This window comes from Clupea harengus, chromosome 6 (genome assembly GCF_900700415.2).
Source record: "Clupea harengus chromosome 6, Ch_v2.0.2, whole genome shotgun sequence".
Taxonomy (NCBI): Eukaryota; Metazoa; Chordata; class Actinopteri; order Clupeiformes; family Clupeidae; genus Clupea; species Clupea harengus.
The window spans coordinates 11,399,152-11,418,557 of NC_045157.1; the positions used below are offsets into that span (position 1 = coordinate 11,399,152).

Sequence of the window (19,406 nt, forward strand, 5' to 3'; positions counted from 1 at the left end):
AGAGAGAGAAATGTGAGGGATTTGGGTAGCCCCCACTTGACACACTTTCTAAGTTTTATATCACAGTCTGCATTCAGGAAAGTCCCCTCCCCTTTTACATCTCTGACACAGAATCACACACGTGTGTGTGTGTGTGTGTGTGTGTGTGCAACAAATCATCTAATGGTCAGCAGTATAACAGAAGGTGTATCAAGCGAGCACACACAGCTCATGCCAGTGTCTTGCACAGGTGCACAGGTGTTCATTACCTCTGCTCGTATTACACACACACACAGAATACAACCAGCAGGTATCAAGTCTAACACCCCGGACCTATAGTGTGTTTAACAAAAACCTAATCCCGCTCACTGATATTAAGAGATTTAATCTGACCCGAACAGCACCTAACTGCCCTGGGTGGAGTTGCGCATCAACAACATACACTGTGTGAACACACACACACACACACACACACACACACACACACACACACACACACACACACAAACATGCACACTGACAGGCACAGGGAGGCATGTTAACAGTACTGCTCACAGCTGCATAAATGTGTGTGTGTGTGTGTGTGTGTCAGATGACCAACTGAGAAATCACTCTCACCCAGAACCTAGGGCTGTCATTGAAGTGACACACTTGCATTGAAAGCCATGGGGGAAAACTAAAGTATTCTCATGATACTGTTACGCAAGCCATACATACATAGCTGTCTCGTAGGTAACACTAAACATTACGAGAATTGTGTAAGGTTATAGCCACAGCAAAGCATATTATCACTTCACGTGATACATATTATGACTTCACGTGCTGTCGGATATATCGTAATTACGAGTTAGAGTACATGAATGGCCAAGCAAAGTCGTGGGAAAGTAGTGTAGTAGTGGGAAACTCGATTTGTCTTCTATGATAACCGAGTTGCCGAGTTGTGACGTCGAGAGGGCGTGTCACTACCAAAAATGGCAAGGCATGGCATCAGTAGATAAGAACTCGTTTAACGATATTTAAAACTATCGTGTTGTACATTAAATGTGTGTGTATGGCAATACTTCAACAAAGTCCTTTTCATAAATTCAAAGTTGGTTTTAAGTCAACTTGATTGCTGAACTTCTGTTCGCGGGTGATTTTCTTGAATTGAATTAACGTAATATGCCGAAGCATGTTTCAGTGCATATATAGGATTTCTTATGTCTGGTTCTCTGGCTAAGGGGCAATCTGTTCCTGACGCCCAAAACCGCTTTGTATGATTTTATTGATAAACCACGAAACCCAAAATCAATTTTTGACAGGTCGTCCATTTTTTTGTTTAAAAGTTTGTGCCAGATTACCAATTAGGGACTATTTCCAAACTCGGAAGTAGGAAAGCACTTGAAGGCAGCATTAATAACCGATACATAGAATTCAGGATGGTGTCGGTCCTGGGCGCACAGCAAATATTCTCAAATGATTTTATCTAAACAAAAAGCTGACCGTCCGTGCACTTACCCAGAAGAGGTGATGGGTCGGGGCATTGCTCCAAAGTTTTGGGCCCCGGCTCGGAAGAGTTAGATCCCAGTGTGGTTTTCAGCTCAAGCGCACCAGAGTATTTCACTTCGAGTTTAATCGGATCTGTTTTAACATGACTTTGCTGATTCTGCACAAACGCGAGTCGAAAGTTAACGGACTTAGCGTAGTAAACTAAAGTGGCAGTTATGTACACGAAGCAGAAAAAGACGAGCAGTTTGCATGTTCTGTGAAGAACCCCGAAATTCACATTTGAGTCGCGCATAATTTAAGAAAATGTAATCCTATCTAACTTCAAAAGAAATATACCGTTAAGTCGGTTGAAGTTAATTCCAACACCTAAAATACTATCTACCGAAGGTAATACCGTTATTCTTTCGACTAGTCAACATGTCAGTCTAACAGGTCAAATATTAGCACTGTGCCAAATGCTAACGTTACCTTCAGTATCTTAGTAGCTACCTAACATAACTGTCGCTAGCCCACGTATGTCTCATTTTCGGTCCTTAAAACTTTTCAAGCGACTTGACCAGTTACTTCCATGTCTTTTTCAGGCAGCAGAAGGTAACGTCCTTGACATTTTCAACATATATAAAGAAGAAAAATCCGATTACTTGAACACGTTTTCTCCTATTAATAATATACCTAAAAACAATATATTAGTCAACAGTAAGACCTATTCAAAAGTTACTTGGAAACTAGCTAGCTAGCTGGCTAACGCTTCTCTAGTGAGCGGCGTCTTCCTTAACAAGCCAGGTCCTCACATCCGCTTGTAGCAACTTCAGTTAACATCTATCACCATTAATGTTACATTGCATCAAACAAATATTTTGTCATAGGGTGAAAAGTTTTAAAGGCATGTCAACAGCCGCATACAAGTCCCAGGTTAATCATTTGCCAGTTTTCTCAAACACCAACTTCCTTACGAAATCCTCTGACTAGTGACGCGGGTCATGCTCATATTTCTGCCGACCTGTGAGTCGCGTTTTCCGGGAGACTCTTGCATTGGGGAGGAGCAAGCCAGAGAGCGGTGGGCGTGAGGGCCACCGGTGTCTGTGTGTAGTCGCCAGAACGTTACCCATAATCTAATACGCAGCAAAAGTTAGTGGAATAATAGTTTTAGTGTAATGGTCATGCGTTCGAATAAGCTATGGCAATGCAAAAACTATGACAATGTTTAAAATCATTAAACTTTTCTTGAACCCTTTTTTTGTTATGCAGAACCTTAATTTGTATAAGGGTTAGGATACTCCATGTGAAGGGCAGGAAGTAAAATACTGTAATACTGTAAAATACGTTCTGGAACAATGTGTTCACATTGAAGCTTGCGCACACTAGCCCATATGTATGGACACACGTCGCGCCCTGGCGGTCAGAAACGGATTTTGACATGCATTTTAACCCATTTTGAACACAGCCATGGAGTCATGTAGGACAGGGGTTTTCATCCAGGGGTCCGTGGCCCCCTGGTGGTCCGCGCGGCATTGCAGGAGGTCCGCGACATGAGCCTATGTTGATCAGTTTGATCATTGACTTTTTTATTTTTATAAATATACCTGGGCCCGTCGACATATTTATGTCTGAATAGCCAAGTCGCATTGCCCAAAATACTGATGTAGACCCATATTCAGCGAAGAAATTACACTGACAAGTATTATAGGCAGAATATGTGTGCGGGGGGAGGGGGCGTGGCGGCGGTTACAAACATGAAAAAGAAGGGTAAGAGACTGTAACATGTTTTGGGAATCACTGGCACATCAGTGGGCCGCGGATTACTTTCTGGTCAGAATGGTGGTCCCTGGGACAAAACCAGTTGAAAACCCCTGATGTAGGATGTGAAATAGAACGGTTGGAAGTGGAGTTTATGCCAGTGTTTAGATGGCAATGAAACCAGTCAGTATTCTAAAGCTGCCCATGAATACATTGGTTTATTAATTATTTTTTAGTAACCGTTAGCAGTACGACCATAAATATGTAAGGGATAATGTATTGTCCGGAGGTCATTATCCAAAAATAAATCCCGACGGGGCGAACAGCACCCCGACGTGCAGCGGAACTTACGGTTCCATTTGATGATGCAATAACGAACTCAAGCAACCGTTATGAATGGTAGTTAATGTAAATTCTAGATCTGAAAGGTATATTTCTGGAATGACTTGCAAAAATGTACTCCTCAAAGGGTAAGTAAGATGATCACAAATATTAAATTGTTGCGAACTGAAGGTTCCATTTAATTATTTAGTTATAAGATCAAGACAGCTTTTTAACAGGTCAGTGTAAATACTAGATCAGCAGTGTGTAATTCTGGAATGAGTTGCAAAAAAAATAGAGAACCTCAAAGGGTTCAAAGGTCCTATGCAGGCCTATAAATTAACCTCCCAAGAAAGAACCCTATTTCTTAAATCTATTTTTATTTATTACATTATTGGCCTATATTTTTATTTTGTTGGTCTGTATTTGATCTTACCTTATTATGTTATGTTTTTTATATTTTTGCCCAATGTCTTTTGTCATTAGATTGTTGTTCTTTCTGATTCTTTTGAAAATAGGTAAAATGTTCTCTCAGACACCCTGAACGTTTTTAGGGAATTTCCAAGAGATTAAGTAGATTTGTGCACAGATTACAGTATAATTAAAGGGGTGGCTACTACATACCAACAGATTAGGGAGAAATTAAGGCAGCCTGTTTTAAAAGGAAAGCTAATTGACACACATTAAGCGGTGCTGCAGGGTTTGCAAGGAATCTTCAGGATTTAGGATTTCCTGGTTAAGGTAGTTTGACTGTGGAATAGAACTGTCTTTTCAGGTGAGGCAGTGTGGAGTTAGTCAGGTAAAATTCCAGGCTCTGCCTGAACTAGCAAGCTATCTTCTACCATGCTTCCCCTGCTGGTGAAACTCTGGAACTGTGCTTGCAATATTTCTGTAAACGTCCATTCAAGAGAAGGCCTTTCTCCAGACAGCAATTCAATATTAAATATTTCATTTTATTACAGTATTTTTCTTGCTTGTACATCACTGTGACTAAAAGACTATACCGTCTGAATAAAGATGAATGTAAATATCTGTCACCTGTGACTATTTCTTGCCAAATAATAAAAAGAAATACATGCAATGTGTCTCCCATTGACTTTTTATGAAGGCTGGTCACATGACGTGTATGGCTCAGACCAGCCACATGTAGTGTATGGCTCAGGTAATTTGGTACGTTTTCGTAAGTTTCTTGAGGTAAGAGATAAGGCCTGACCCAGGAGATACTGAGCACACAGGCGCTGTGAGACTGAGGAGCAGGACACTCTGGGGGCCCTCTACGGAGCACCACACACACAAACACTAACACAAACAGCCTTAGGGAATTTAGGGAGGGATTACATTGTTTTTTTGTTATCAGAACAGTAACAACTCTTTCCACACTGTTTTCATCCTCAAGCAAGCAGCTCTGGCTAAATTTGACCTGACATGTACATTCTTATTAACTTGTCTCTGGTGACTTATTGACATTATATTATATAATTCTAATTATATTATTTATATTATACTTACAGGTTGTGTTAAACAAAATATATATCAATTTGTTTTGAGTCTTGAATTTGTACATGATATAATTACATTAGGGCTTGGAAAAATAAGTGATTCCTATTATGTGACTTGATCAAAGAAATCTCTATTAGAATCCATGTTTCTGTTGGAACCACAGAACAGTGACACACAACAGCAGATCAATCAATCAATTTGTTTATTTGATCAAGAGGGACTGTGTACATTCATGAACATTAAGATGTAAATGCACCCAATTATAGCCAAAAGGCTAGTTTCCATTGGCAGTCCCCCTGCCAGAGTGAAAAAGGCTATACAACCTTAAAAAAAGGCATTAACGTATATATCAAACATAAATCAAAATCAGACAATAATAAAATAAAATAAGATAAATTAAATCCCAATATACAAGTTCTACTGCTTACCCACTAATGATCACATTTTTGGTTATTTATCAACCATGCTTTGAGATTTCTTTTAAAGCAGTTGAATGAGGTTGATTCTCTAATGTTCTGAGATGGAGGCTGAAGGGGGGAGAACCCCCTAGAGAGGTTTGTAGCTGGCTGAGCCAGCATATGCATGGATGGAGACCTCTGTGAGTTTATAAAACTGGTGTCAACAGGTAAAACCACGTGCCAAATAGAATCTACATGAATGTAATGAAACATATTGCCAGTCAGACATATAGATATTAAAATGACACACGCAATCTCTGTGGAGCATGGTGTGGAAGTTTGATGGATTTTATATGAAGTCGGTTGTAGTGTCTAGAGCACTGAGGAATTAAAATGTGTATGGTTCTAACATGGAATTAATGAATGACTCACTCTTACACATTTCTTCATAAACGTATTATGCAAATGAAATACATTATATAAATAAAATGCTGTTTGTAAGTCTACAATGGCATTTTCAACAATAAAAGCTGATAATAAAAGCCTGATGAAGCCCTGATCTGGCCCTGATGAGGCTCTGATTTGGTGCGAATATGGCATGGAGCCTGCTGTTTATGTGACAAAAACATCTTTGACAACACAAGACAGATTTGACATTACACACTCATTACAAAACATACAGAACCCTCTGAAGGTCCAAAGGTTTCCACTGTCACAGAAGCATGCACTTCTAAAAAAGTGTCTAACAGCAGTCAGCCTTGTTTGTTTGTTTTGTTGTTGTTTTGTTGTTGTTCTAGATGTCTAACTGTCTGAGATTAGGAGTTGTAGATCATGAAAGGCTTCTTTGATTGGTCTCTGATGAGGTCCCCTAAAAGTTCCCCATGGTTTACTCTGATGGAGAGTAGGCTACCGTGTTAGAGGTTCAGCTTTACTGCCCGTATACAGAAGTGGAATAAGCCAACTATTTTTATTTGCGATCATTTGAATTAGTAACACATTCAACACTGTCTAGACTATACCTACAAAGTTGGCTAATTTTGAGTTTGCAATTTGGCAATTTCCTTGGCGATTCCTTTCAACTACTTTATTTACGAATTTAAAACCATCAAAGCGTGGACACAATCGCGTAGGCCTACAACATAAAACCGCCAGACCAAGGACAGCCCCGAGAGAAGCACGAGCTCGCGCGCGCTGACGTCAGCTTGTCCTGCGAAAGAACGGCGATGTGTTGGAATGTGTGGAGACTTGCACTTCCTTGAACAAACGCTCTAGAAAAGTTTGAAAATCACGATCTACAAAAATTATCGAAGAGCAACGGACCATCTCTATCGGTAAGTTGTCGACTGTTGACTTTACCACGGAAGTAACACCGTGTTACTGGTAACAATGCGTGGGATTTGAAGTTAGAAGAACTGTTTTAAAATGGAGGCAGTGTGTGAATGTGTGTGGGGGTTGCGCTGAAAGGGAGAGGCGCTGTCCAGGGCTGATTTCAGCACGGAGATCAGGACCACGGCTAGCCAAACACACACACTGAGTTAACATGGAATTTTTGCTCGAAACATATTCTGGACTACTTTACAACTTTGAATGCCTTGCCGCTGTGTTTTAGTTTGAGTTTGGGTAACTTTGGAGAACTTAACTCGACAGTGTCTTGTCTGCTTCCGGAAAAGAGTTTTGTGCCGAGCAGTGCTTGTAGCGGAGTTGAGCACCGTCACAGTTGTGTTGCTGGACAGCGACTTTTTCCAGCGGTTGAATTCAACCCCTCTCGGTATTTTCTGTGATAACTGCGTAATGGCATTGATTTCTCCCTCCGTCGTTAAGTTGGAACTTAAATCGAGTAAGCTGTTTTCGGGCGTGATGCGGAAAGTGACTTCTTTATCGAAGGGAAACATGGCAGAGAAACGAGCTCGGGCACTGGCTATGTCTACGCTCAAAGAAACTTCGCTTAGTACAACAGACAAAAGTTGGGCATTGTTTACTTTTCTCACTGGTTTGATACCAAAGACCACTTATGTTAACACACCGAGGCAGAGTTCTTGTTTGCCCGAGCGGGAGTTCTCCAGCAAGTTAAATAACTTAAGCTGCGCAGATTTTCACCTGGTGTGTAGTGTGGCTTCGAAACTTTCCATCGGCCATTTTTGCAGCGTGATTCCAAGTGAAAACTCATGGCTAATAATTGTCAGATTCAGTGTGTTGTGTCGCCGCGTTGCGTCGTTTGGGCGTGCGTGCGGCTTGCTGTTGTTAATGTTCTAAAATGGCCGAATAAGCGAGCTCCGTCTACTGTGCGATGCCCTTTTGTCGGAGGGATGCCGCACGAGCTAAACTAATCAAAACAAGGTCATCCAACAACAGGCAGCCAGAGTATCACACGCTAAGGCAGTCGGGTACAGAGGGGTGTTCGATAACAAAAGACACAAATTAGAGCCAGCAATGCAGCGACACTGGGGAGTCGGTGAAAGAATGTCTTTTTTAATCGAATCCTAAAGAATCCAGTGGTGAGATGATTGACAGGGCAAGATGAACTTCATGCCCATCACTGTCTCATCCCTCTACCCAGCGCAAAACCAGAGACCAGTAACTGGGTAAACGTCAGGGCTGAGAGGCCACCACTTCTAATCCACTTAACTTTAACCACCCCGCCCCCATGTCTGCCACACACACACACACACACACACACACACATCCCTCCCTGACACTCACACATGCTCACATGCAGGCCCAGGTTATGTTTCATTGTAGTTTCAGCAGAATAAACTGGGTGAGGTCAGACAGAGGCGTGAAACTGACATAATAGGCTGTTTACATGGGGGGTGACGAGTGACAGACAGAGAGGTGTAGAGAAAGAGAGGACGTACAAAGAGGTGTTGTATTAGACAGTTCTTTATCCTCTCTGTAAATACTCAGACTCAGAGACTCACATGCTAGTTCTTTGTGTATGTTACGTGTCACCCTGGGGTAGAAGCAGGAAGTGGGGTACATGTGGCCCGAGTCACTTCCTGTTTTGGTTGAACATCACTTATCACGCCCCCTGGGTTGTGTGACTCACCAGAGCAACTGCAGTATGGCATAGGTCACATGACTTGAAAAGGGAGAAAACTTTCTACTGGCAGACCCAACCCCACTTTAGAATAAGAATTGTGAAAACAATAATGATATTTATCGCACATTACACAGATTTCTTTATTACATAAGCGTCTGCCCCAATATAGGCTGCTAATGCATGATGCCTAAACCTTGTAATTTCCTGTTTCCTGTCAGCTGACCGAGGATGGCAGCAGAGGCGGTCTTCCCTGTGACTGTGGGCGTGTTCTGTGGAGGCATGGGTCTGAGTGAGGAGGAGGGGCCTAATGCGGATCTGCCGGCCCCGCAGCTGGTGATGCTGGCCAATGTGGCACTGACGTCGGACGGTATGGGCGGGGTTTGTGAGGGGGTGGGCGGGGCCGGGGAGGAGAAGCAGATGGCCGAGTTGAAGCCTGTGGCGTCAAGTTACAGCAGCGACAGTGAGGATGACGAACACACGCTCCTGCAGCGCTACGGCAGCTACGAACACACACACACGTACACGGAGCAGCCACAGCCTCAGACACAAACACACACATCAGAGGAGAATGGCATTGTGGAAGAGGAAGAGCAGGAAGAGGTGGGCGGGGCTGAAGATCTCTCCACCTCCAGAGCTCCTCCCCCAAAAACGCCGGCTGCACGGGTTTCTCTGAAGCGCAGGTGAGGCACACATACACACACAGACAGACACACACACACACACACACACTCTATCTCTCTTTTAGACAAATTCATACAAACTGTGACTATCTAACTTGCATACCTGTGAACACACAAACACACACACATATACTCACACTTAACGTAGCAGATCTGATTATCCTGTTTGTTCATGATCTGTGTGTGTGTGTGTGTATGCATGCAGGCATAGCCCGATCCCGCAGGGGGCGCCACCGGTGGTGGTTGTGGAGACTTCTAAGAAGAGGAAGCCGTTCCACTGTAAGCCCTGCCAGTACCAGGCGCAGAGTGAGGAGGACTTCATCCATCACATCCGTATCCATAGCGCCAAGAAGCTTATCGTCGTCAATGGTGCCAGCGGGGCTGAGGAGCCTGCCAACGAGGCGGCGGCTGCCGGGCCGGCCCCGCCACCAGAGGGAGGGGAGGGGCCTGAGGGAGTGGCCAATGGGAAAGGCGTGATTCGCTGTGAGAGGTGTGGCTACAACACCAACCGCTACGATCACTACTTGGCCCACCTTAAGCACCACAACAAGGAGGGCAACGAACAGCGTGTCTACAAGTGAGTGTGTGTGTGTGTGTGTGTGTGTGTGTGTGTGTTGAAGAGTGTATAGATGATGGTTCCGTGTGTCCAAGACTGGGACCCGCAGCTGCAGAGGAAGTGTGTGTGCATCTGACCACGGTGATTGTATGTGAATCTCAATTCCTCACTCAAAACACTCCTAACCTTGAGCAGGAAGTGGGGTGTTTGGTGCTTACTAAAACGAAAAAAGGACATCTGTGTTGTTAAAGCAGCACAACGGAGGAATTGCTAATCGCTAACGAGATGCTAGCGGCTAAACCTAGCGAAACCTGTTGAAATTTGCTTACTTTGACACTATGACAAACTAGTGAGTCAACAACTTTCCTAACACAGTCAAACATCAAGCAAGTGCAACACAAGACAAAGCAAGACGGCAAATAAGTTACTTACTAGTCCGGCAGAGAGTAGTACTCGGGCGGCTTCCAGAAACTTACATAGCTTAGTAATACGCCTACGGACCCTGGTATGGCAATGGCACAGAGGCCATATTAAACGTCATTGTAGCGCCCCAATTTTTTAAGCTGTTATTTTAAGGTAAAATTGCTAACCCTAAAGTACAATTGCTACATACTGTTACTTTAATGTAATCAGATGAACCATCTTTATTTTGCCTATCTTGTGTCACGGCTGGTAGTACAGCTACTGTTGGGCCCTTTCTGACTTCTGACCGCGCTGTACCCGTGTGTGTGTGTGTGTGTGTAGGTGCACTATCTGTTCTTACACCACAGTGAGTGGGTACCACTGGAAGAAGCACCTTCGTAATCACTTCCCTAGCAAGCTGTTCACGTGCAACCAATGCTGCTACTTCTCCGACCGCAAGAACAACTATGTTCAGCATATCCGCACACACACAGGTACGTACGTACACACACACACACATACACACACACACATGGCTAGTGCTGCTACTTCTCTGACCGCAAGAACAACTATGTGCAGGACATCCCACACACATAGGTACATACACACTCACACACTAAATAATGTGTGTGTGTGTGTGTATTATTTCACTGAATGTGTGTTGTGTAATCGGTATGTTTTGTGAAATGTTTGCCTTTTGTCTCTGTGTGTGTTTTAAAGTTTGCTCTTTTTCCCAGGGGAGCGTCCGTTCCGTTGTCCATACTGCGAGTACTCCAGCTCCCAGAAGACACACCTTACACGTCACATGAGAACACACTCAGGTAGGTCCACACACACACTTGCATGCTCAGACACACAGTCCACCAGGTGCCATTTTAACATGTGACCCCAGCAGTTCACAGTTCAGCTTGTTGTTGCCATGTTAACATGTTGGGAGTAAAAGTGTACATTTCTTTTGTCTGTTGCCTTCCGTGGAGCAGTTGGGTTTGGGTAAGGAGGCAGTCAGGTTTGTGCTGTGGTTGTGTGTGTGTGTGTGTGTGTGTGTGTTTTTGTATGAATGTGACGTGATGTGTCTCCCATGTGGATCCTCAGCATGATGTCTCCTGCATGTGGAACAGAGACCCCTCCAGTGTGTGTGCTTATACCTCTCCTCTCCCTCCCCCCGCTCTCTCCATCGCTCTCCTCTCTCTGTATCTTTTCTATCTCTCTCTCATTTCCCTCTTTCTATCCATCTGTCACTCTCCCTCTCACTCTCTCTATCCATCCATCCCTCTCTCTCTCTGTGTCTCTCTCTCTCTCAGGTGAACGGCCGTTTAAGTGTGACAGCTGTAGCTACCTGGCAGCCAATCAGCACGAGGTGACTCGTCACGCGCGTCAGGTGCATAACGGGCCGAAGCCGCTGAGCTGCCCGTACTGCCAGTACAAGACGGCCGACCGCAGCAACTTCAAAAAGCATGTGGAGCTGCACGTCAACCCGCGCCAGTTCCTCTGCCCCGTTTGCAAGTACGCAGCCTCCAAGAAATGCAACCTGCAGTACCACATCAAGTCCCGCCACCCCGGCTGCCAGGACATCACCATGGACGTGTCAAAGGTCAAACTCAAGAAGGTCAAGAAACCAGACGACTCCGGCAACGACTCCGGCAACTCCACCCCTGTATCATCACCAGACTCGACGCGTGTCCGGTCGGTCCACATGCATTTGCCCGAGGTCAGTAAGGCGGCGGAACCCGAGTCGAATGTGGGGCCTATCAACCTCTCCACCAAGAAGAGCCGTGAGAGTGAGGAGTCCTCTAGTGGGCGAAAGCGGAGCTGCAAGAAGAAGGAGAAGAAGCCGCGCGGGAAAACTGATCCAGAGAAAGAGAACGTGAACCAAACGGAGGACAGGAGGGAAAAAGTGAAGGAGAAGGGGAAGGAACGGAAGAAAATGACAAAGTCGCAGAGGAAGAGAGAGAGTGACGTAAAACAGGGGTCCAAACGAGAGAAGGCAGGAGTGAAACAGACTAGTGTGAGGGAGGTGGATATGGAGAGAGAGCGGAGAGAGGAACGGGCAGAGAGAGAGAAGAGGCTGGGAGAGGAGAAGGGGAGAGAGGAGGGCGAGAGAAGAGAAGAGCAGCCGGAGAAACGGAGGGAAGAGGTGATGAGTCAAAAAGCGGAGGAGAAGAAGACGCCCAGGAAGGCAACCAAGCGCCCACCCAAAGCCCAGCAGAGTCCCGCCCCTCAGGCGAGCCCTGCCTCGCAAGCAAGCCCTGCCCAGGCAGACGTTGGCCTGTCGGCTGACGTCTCCACGGGAACCAAAAGGAAGGCGGCCAAGAGGAAGCAGCAGAAGCCCAACTCTGAGTCCTCTCCCTCACACACACACACCAGCCCGACCAAACCCAAACGCAGGAAAACAGAGCCCCCTGCGCAGACCCTCCCTCCCTCATGTGACACCCCCCCGCCCACCCCCGACCAGCTCAAGCCATCCCCCCTCCCCAGACTCCTCCAAACCAAAGGCAGGAGCAGCGATGCCCACCCCACCGACGTACCCAGAAGCACCCACGTGCAGAGAGAGATGGAGGGAGAAAAGGAGATGGAGACAGATCAAACCCCACCCACTCCGACCACTCCCTCGTGTCTCATAGGGCCGGCCCCTGTGCTGGGATTGGCTCTGAATTGCACCTCCCCTGAACGCAACTCTGCAGGTCTGACAGAGAGGGAGGAAGAGAGGCGAAAAGAGGAAACGAGGGTTGAGCAGAGAGACTTGGCAGTAGTGAAGAACAAAAAGCAGACAGCAAAGATGGACAACCAGGACAAACCCCAGATTACCACAGACAAACTCCAGATTACCACAGACAAACTCCAGATTACCACAAACAAACTCCAGATTAGCGCAGACAAACTCCAGATTACCGCAGACAAACATCAGATTACCACAGACAAACCCCAGATTACTGCAGACAAACTCCAGATTAACGCAGACAAACTCCAGATTAGCGCAGACAAACTCCAGATTAATGCAGACAAACTCCAGATTACCGCAGACAAACCCCAGATTGGTCTAGTCCAAGCCCACGTCACCACTGCTGAACCCCAGACTGTTGCAGATGAAGCCCAGACTAACGCAGAGAAGGCGCAGATATCAGCAGACAAACTGAAGATCCCATTTTACAAGCGTCAGTCTCTAACTAGCAAACTTCACATCACTGCAGACAAGATCCAGATCCCAAAACACCAGCTCCAGCTTCCTAAAGACAAGACCGAGACGGCTGCAGAACCCCTCCAAACCCCCAAAGACACAGGGGTACAGACATCATCTGACCAGCCCCACCACACGACTCCCCCCACCTGCCCCAGACTTCCACAGATCTGCCCCAACCTTCCTCACAACTGCCCCAGATTTCCACAGATCTGCCCCAACCTTCATCACATCTGTCCCAGACTTCCACAGATCTGTCCCAACCTTCATCGCATCTGTCCCAGACTTCCACAGATCTGTCCCAAACTTCATCACATCTGCCCCAGACTCCTCAAGATTTACCTCAGACTGCCCCGGACGGATTCCCAACCCCCACAGAGAACCTGCCATCGGCCTCGCTTCTGCTACCGGGGCCGGTGGGCGGCGCCAAGCCAGCAGAGGCGGAGGATGATGAGGGCATCCACAGCCACGACGGAGGAAGTGACCTCAGCGACAGTGCCTCTGAACGCAGTGATGACTCCGGCTTGCGAGGGGGTGTGGGCAAGACCACAGATCCCCCCACCCCCACCGAATCACTGCCCTCCCCCACGCACTCACTGCCCTCACCCCCCCTCACCAAGACTGCCCCCCACACACACACCTGCATCTTCTGTGACCGCTCCTTTCCACAGGAGCTTGACTACCGTCGCCATCTCAACCGTCACCTGGTCAACGTGTACTACCTGGATTCGGCAACCCCACACAGCAACCAGTGAGATGCACCCTCAGAGGAAGGGCCTGTGTGTGTGTGCGTGTGTGTAAGATGTTTTTACATTGGTTAGGGCCCCATGTAACACCTTCCCAGATCTGGTCCAAATCGGCTCCAGTGTAAGCTGATCCAGAGCTGCAATTACTTAAGGACACACCTGTAGCTTCACCCACACACAGCTAACACAGAGCGAGTCCCCTGTAGCTGCATGGTATGCCCCTTATCGTTGTTTGAACACATGCACACCTTTCTTTTCTTACTCTAGGTTCCAAAGAATTGTATTTTTCGTACCTGTTGTCCAGGCAGGCTGTGTGTGTATCTGTGCCTGTCTGTGTTTTGGATGAGTTGAGCTCTTTGATGCCTTGACAATCGTTCTTTTCCTCTGGTGGTTTTGGTGACCCTGTTTGTGTAGTGCCTGAACAACACACACACTTAACTGTGCTTCCAAAGCTTATATCATTTTCTTGCCCTCTCTCTCTGACACACACACACACACACAAGGCTACCCAGCCTGCACAGTAAGATGTTTGGTGCAATATTATCTTCCTGTTTATGCCAAAGTGGAACTGGTCAGCTGTCATTGGACTGGCTCGACCTTTTAACCCGTAACCTTTTGAGACTCCTTATGTAAACACACTCTGTAGATGGTTAGGACTTCATCTTCCTGTTAAAGTGTCTCTCATATCATTGTCTGATTATTTCCTCTGTAGAGCGATGTCTCAGTACTACTGTAAGTGTGTATTTCTCATATCACGTATATATATATATCTCATGTCTCATCCTATCAGATGACGGTTGTTCTGTGTGCTCTTAGTTATGCAACGGTATTTGGCCAAATCTCATTGCTCATGCGGATCTCTGTACTCACCTGTCTAGCCAGGTGTCTGCCACAGTGTTGAGCAGCTCTTAGAGTGGCCAATCCGGTGCACTCCCAGACTCAATAATGTGCCGGCAAGCGGAGCTCTTGGCCAATGGGCAGATGTTTCCTGGCTCAGTGATTGGCCGGTTTTCTGTAAGGTGTGCTGTATTATATATAGATTACGAGCAGCTCAATAAAGTCTTGTATTTCACAGCATCTGTGTTCTGACTGAGTGATTCCACGAGTCAGATACTGATCTTAAAGGTACCCCCCCCCCTTTCTGTGCTGCAGAAACAATGTGTTGATTTGCTGTAATTGTTTATGGCTCGGTCCCAGCCACTATGTTTGTTTACCATTTACAGAGGTAGGACTGTGTACAAACCCCAGAGATTAGCTGAATTTTACAAAAAGTGTTTGTAAGAATCACAGACTGCACCCAGAAATGATCAAATATACAAAAGAAATAAAGTAACTTTTCACAAAAATAGAGATATAAATTTATTTACAGTATATCAGCTACATACCCCACACTCAGACACGCTGTTTCCAACGCAGTCCCCTTTACACACACGCATTCCCTTTTAACCACACACAGTCCACTTTACACACACGCACTCCCTTTTACACACACGTAGTCCACTTTACACACACGCAGTCCTCTTAATCTCCATCTCACACTCACACACTCTTATTGACACTCTTCTTGACATTCTTAGCTTTGTGTTTGGCGAGACTCAATTCGAGCAGTGCCTGTGGGCGGCGAGGTTTGTACGCCGGTGACTTCTTGATTCGCTCTCCCCTCACCATGGCGATGTGCGGCAGCAGCGGCGGCGTGCGCAGACACATCCCAGCAGCCTCTGGGGCATGGCCTCGGACGCGGAGCCTGTCCCCCTCCATTCCCGTCACCGTCACCCATCCTGCAACAGCAACCAATCACAGGTGGAGTTAGGTCCCCTGAGGTAGAGGTGTATGAGAGGCTAGCGCGAGACAAACAGCAATTACCCAAGATCAAAGGTAAATGCCGAATGTGGTTCATGAGTGTGATAGGCTCAGGAATCTGGAATCACTGACAATGGATAATGGACCCCATTTTCAGAGAGCTTCAGGGTTAAGGAGAGAGGGAGGGTTACAGGGAGAGAGGATTTTTTTTAACCTGGACCCTATTTTTAGATGTTTTTGGTTCCAAACTTTACTTTACTTTGACATGCCTGCCTCTAACTCAATACTGGACCAATTTCAATCGTTAATTGTCCATAATGAAAGTTCTAAAAATAGGGCCTAAGTTGAAAAATCCCAAAGTTTCCCTTTAAGAGTGATTGGTGTACCTGCAGATGACAGCTTGATGTCACAGACAGCAACGGTAGGACCTTGACCAATCAGCTCAAAGTCCTGTGGAACAAGAGGTGGGAAATCCCTCATACGGTCGTCCCCTCCCATAGGGACCTGCATTAAACACAACACACACACATTTCAGCTTAAAAAACATCACACTTCCACTGCAGCTCCACATAAAACTCTGAAACAGGATATACATGCGAGTAATTCTGAGAACACACACACACCCACCCACACACACACACACCTTGAGTAGTTCTCTCCCTGCGTGCCTGTGGTAGATGCTGTCTGCTTTTTCCAGAGTGGTCACGTGAACAGGAACTCGAGAGGACGCTAGTACAGTGAACCAGCACGAGTGAGCCCCCTACATACACACACACACACACACACACACACACACACATCTCAGGTCACCAAAAAAGATTTTACCCCTTACAGTTCATTCTGAAGTAACACAGAAAGAGACGAGTGGGAAAGAAGCCATTCTAGAGTAGTTTCCCAAGTTTACAGAGTTCAACATCTGTCTGAGCTACTGACAATGAAAGGGTCAGAGATGAGGGGTGAAGGGTCATAGATGAGGGGTGAAGGGTCAGAGATGAGAGGTGAAGGGTCAGTGCTCACCTCCAGGTAGTCGATGCGTGCCAGACCCCCCAGGAAGAGGGAGGAGGCGGGGGGCAGGATGAAGGTGCGGGGCATGATGGCCTGGGTTGGCAGCACCTGCTTAACTTCCTGCTCCGACAGCACACTCAGGATCTAACGCCATGGCAACGCAAATACAAGCCCCAGCACCATGGCAACAGAATCAGTACCGACACACATTAGCAAAGTAACATCGCTACAACATCTGTTTTACATAAAACACAGACACACTCTCTCTTTCTCTCACATCTTTGTCCTTCATGATGCCGGGTGTGTCGTAGAACCAGCGTGCATCTTTGATCTCGTTGTAGCTCAGCTCAAAAGGGGCAGCCTTCTGACTGGCTTGTGTCCGGCTGTCCTCCTCCTCTGGCTCTGCACTGTAGCTCACCATGTCAGGGTCAAAGGCCAGCTCCAACCGCTTAGGTGGTTCCACACGGAATGTCCGGCCCACGCGACCTACACACACACCAGAGCTGATTTATGTCCCCAGACACAAACTCCACAGATGGACACATACACTCCTCAACCACAAGGTACGTGTGTCTGCCGTCGCCTGGAATCAGGCAGTCAGACAGCCACACACACACACACACTCCTTACCTGTGAGGTATTGGGTGTCTGCCGAGCTGCTGGAGTCAGGCAGCCACACACACACACACACACACACACACACACTCCTTACCTATGAGATATGCGTGTCTGCCAAGCTGCTGGAGTTTGCGCTGCTCCTCTGGGTCCAGCTCCTCCAGTGTCCGTGCAGAGTGCTGAAGCAGGCGCTCGGATCGACGCTGCATGCGGTGCGCAGTCGGGTTAATGATGGGAAACTTCAACAGGTTCAGAGTAGTGCCTGCGGAATACACACACACACACACACACACACACACACACACACACACACACACACGTTCAACTTGATGCTGGCAGTGAGGATCCAGCAGCAAGAGTTTGATTAGAGATAACACCCCCACACACACATATACATACACAGGAGCAGTTCCTCACACTCTCAGGAACATCCTTACCGGGCCACGGGGAGATCGTGGCCTTGTGAATAGCCTCAGAAGCTCGAGACTTGCAGTAATCGGACTCCAGGAGCGTGTTGAAGAGCGTGGACTTCCCGGCGTTGGTGGTGCCCACTAGGTACACGTCTCCCTCGTAGCGCCACAACTTCTGGAGTCTGGACACGAGCTTCTCGACGCCGTAGCCGGTCTTCGCGCTGATCAGGTGAACGTCTTTCGGGTCCCCAGCAGCGACTCCTGCCTCTGCGCAGTACTGCACCAGCCGCTTCCTGATGCGCGATAAGTAGTCCTGCGAATCTCCTGGGAGGAGGTCAACTTTGTTCCCCAGAATTACTATTTGTTTGTTGCGCCCAACGAGCTCCGGTAGGTCCGGGACTATCGAGTCCGGGAGGTCCAGGAGGTCCACGATTAGGATAACAAGCGCTTTATGTGGTCTCACGGCTCGCACGATGTCCCGGTACTCCTCCTTAGACATGGTGACGCTCAGCGCTTTCTGGTGGTTCGTGAGCAAGAAGCAACGCTGACAGATGGCTTTAAAGAGCGCGGCATCCTCCACCAAGCTCGCGTATTTCTCGCTGGCTATGTAGCCTGGGATGTCGGGGTCCGCACAGTGCATGAGAGCGCCACAACCCGAACAGGGGGTGTCGCTGACCGGCTGAGCTGGGTCTGGCGAGCCGTAGACTTTATGCTCCTTGCGTCTCTTCTGCTGAGACCTGGATATCTCCTCCACCTGGAACCCGATATCGTGGAACTCGATGAGAGACTCCTCGTCCGCTTTGATTTTCATCTCGGAGAGGACACGCGCCTGCTGCTCAAGGGCCCCGCGAAGTGGGCCTGTGTCAGACTTTCTCTTTGCCTTCTCTTTGGTTACCATGGTGTCCGTGATGCGCAGATGCTCTGGGAGCGAGTCTCTGAGCTCTTCGGGTTCATCGTACTCAAGGAAAACAAACTTCTCCTCTCTCCCTGGTTCCACCGATGCCAGTCTGACGGTTCTTCCGATGTCCGTTTTCCCCGTTGCTGCCCGTTCCCCTCGCCCAGTTTGGTAGCATCTGAAGTGCGTTATCCCGTTCTTCCCAGACCGGATACATGGTGCAATCCATCGCAGAGAAGTGGCTGGTGAGGTTGTAGCGTACCGCTGCAAACTAGGGGAAAGCAATGAAGTCCATTCGATTGTGTCACAATAAGACCGTCTCGCCACACAGAAGCATCTTAAATATCTCATCTGCCACAAAGACAACTGTAAGAATTTATACATACTTACAGTGTCTGTTTCAGATAAATGACAAGGTTAACCCCGAAACAGCTCACATGTGATATGTACCAGTCCGCGAGAATTGATGACATCAGAGGAAGTTGACAGTGCATGCTTTTTGATGCCATAAAATATCTACAGGAATTTGGTCAGTTCAGTCGAAAGATGACACAAAGAATAACAAAAAAACTGAAATGTATTTTTGAGGATGACACAGACATAAATTCATATCAGTAATATGCTAACATTCTGATGCGCTCCAGCCTAAAGGAAGTGAC

At 47.0% G+C, this 19,406-nt stretch overlaps 3 protein-coding genes across 4 annotated transcripts in view; 1 reads left to right on the forward strand and 2 right to left on the reverse strand.

The window, feature by feature from the left end:
• Positions 1-2,468, reverse strand: part of b4galt1l (DP-Gal:betaGlcNAc beta 1,4- galactosyltransferase, polypeptide 1, like) — a 16,204-nt gene extending 13,736 nt beyond the window's left edge. For both annotated transcript variants that reach the window (XR_006152458.1, XM_012814362.3), the window contains exon 1: positions 1,477-2,468. Coding sequence is in view for 1 of the 2 variants with exons in the window: in XM_012814362.3 (XP_012669816.1) it covers positions 1,477-1,759 (283 nt within the window). In the remaining variant the exon portion in view is untranslated. The remainder of the gene's footprint in view (positions 1-1,476) is intronic.
• A 4,110-nt stretch (positions 2,469-6,578) lies between these two features.
• On the forward strand, positions 6,579-15,099 carry rest (RE1-silencing transcription factor). Its single transcript, XM_031568990.2, has 6 exons — positions 6,579-6,754; positions 8,682-9,143; positions 9,349-9,720; positions 10,444-10,595; positions 10,839-10,922; positions 11,403-15,099. Exons 2-6 carry the CDS (start codon positions 8,692-8,694, stop codon positions 14,075-14,077), a joined length of 3,735 nt encoding a protein of 1,244 aa, XP_031424850.2. The 5' UTR covers positions 6,579-6,754; positions 8,682-8,691; the 3' UTR covers positions 14,078-15,099.
• A 373-nt stretch (positions 15,100-15,472) lies between these two features.
• Positions 15,473-19,256, reverse strand: noa1 (nitric oxide associated 1). The gene is made up of 8 exons (XM_031568992.2): positions 19,138-19,256; positions 17,880-19,018; positions 17,540-17,704; positions 17,105-17,313; positions 16,840-16,971; positions 16,466-16,582; positions 16,209-16,326; positions 15,473-15,800 (listed from the first exon to the last, which is right to left on the reverse strand). Exons 1-8 carry the CDS (start codon positions 19,254-19,256, stop codon positions 15,562-15,564), a joined length of 2,238 nt encoding a protein of 745 aa, XP_031424852.1. The 3' UTR covers positions 15,473-15,561.
• Positions 19,257-19,406: the final 150 nt, after the last annotated feature.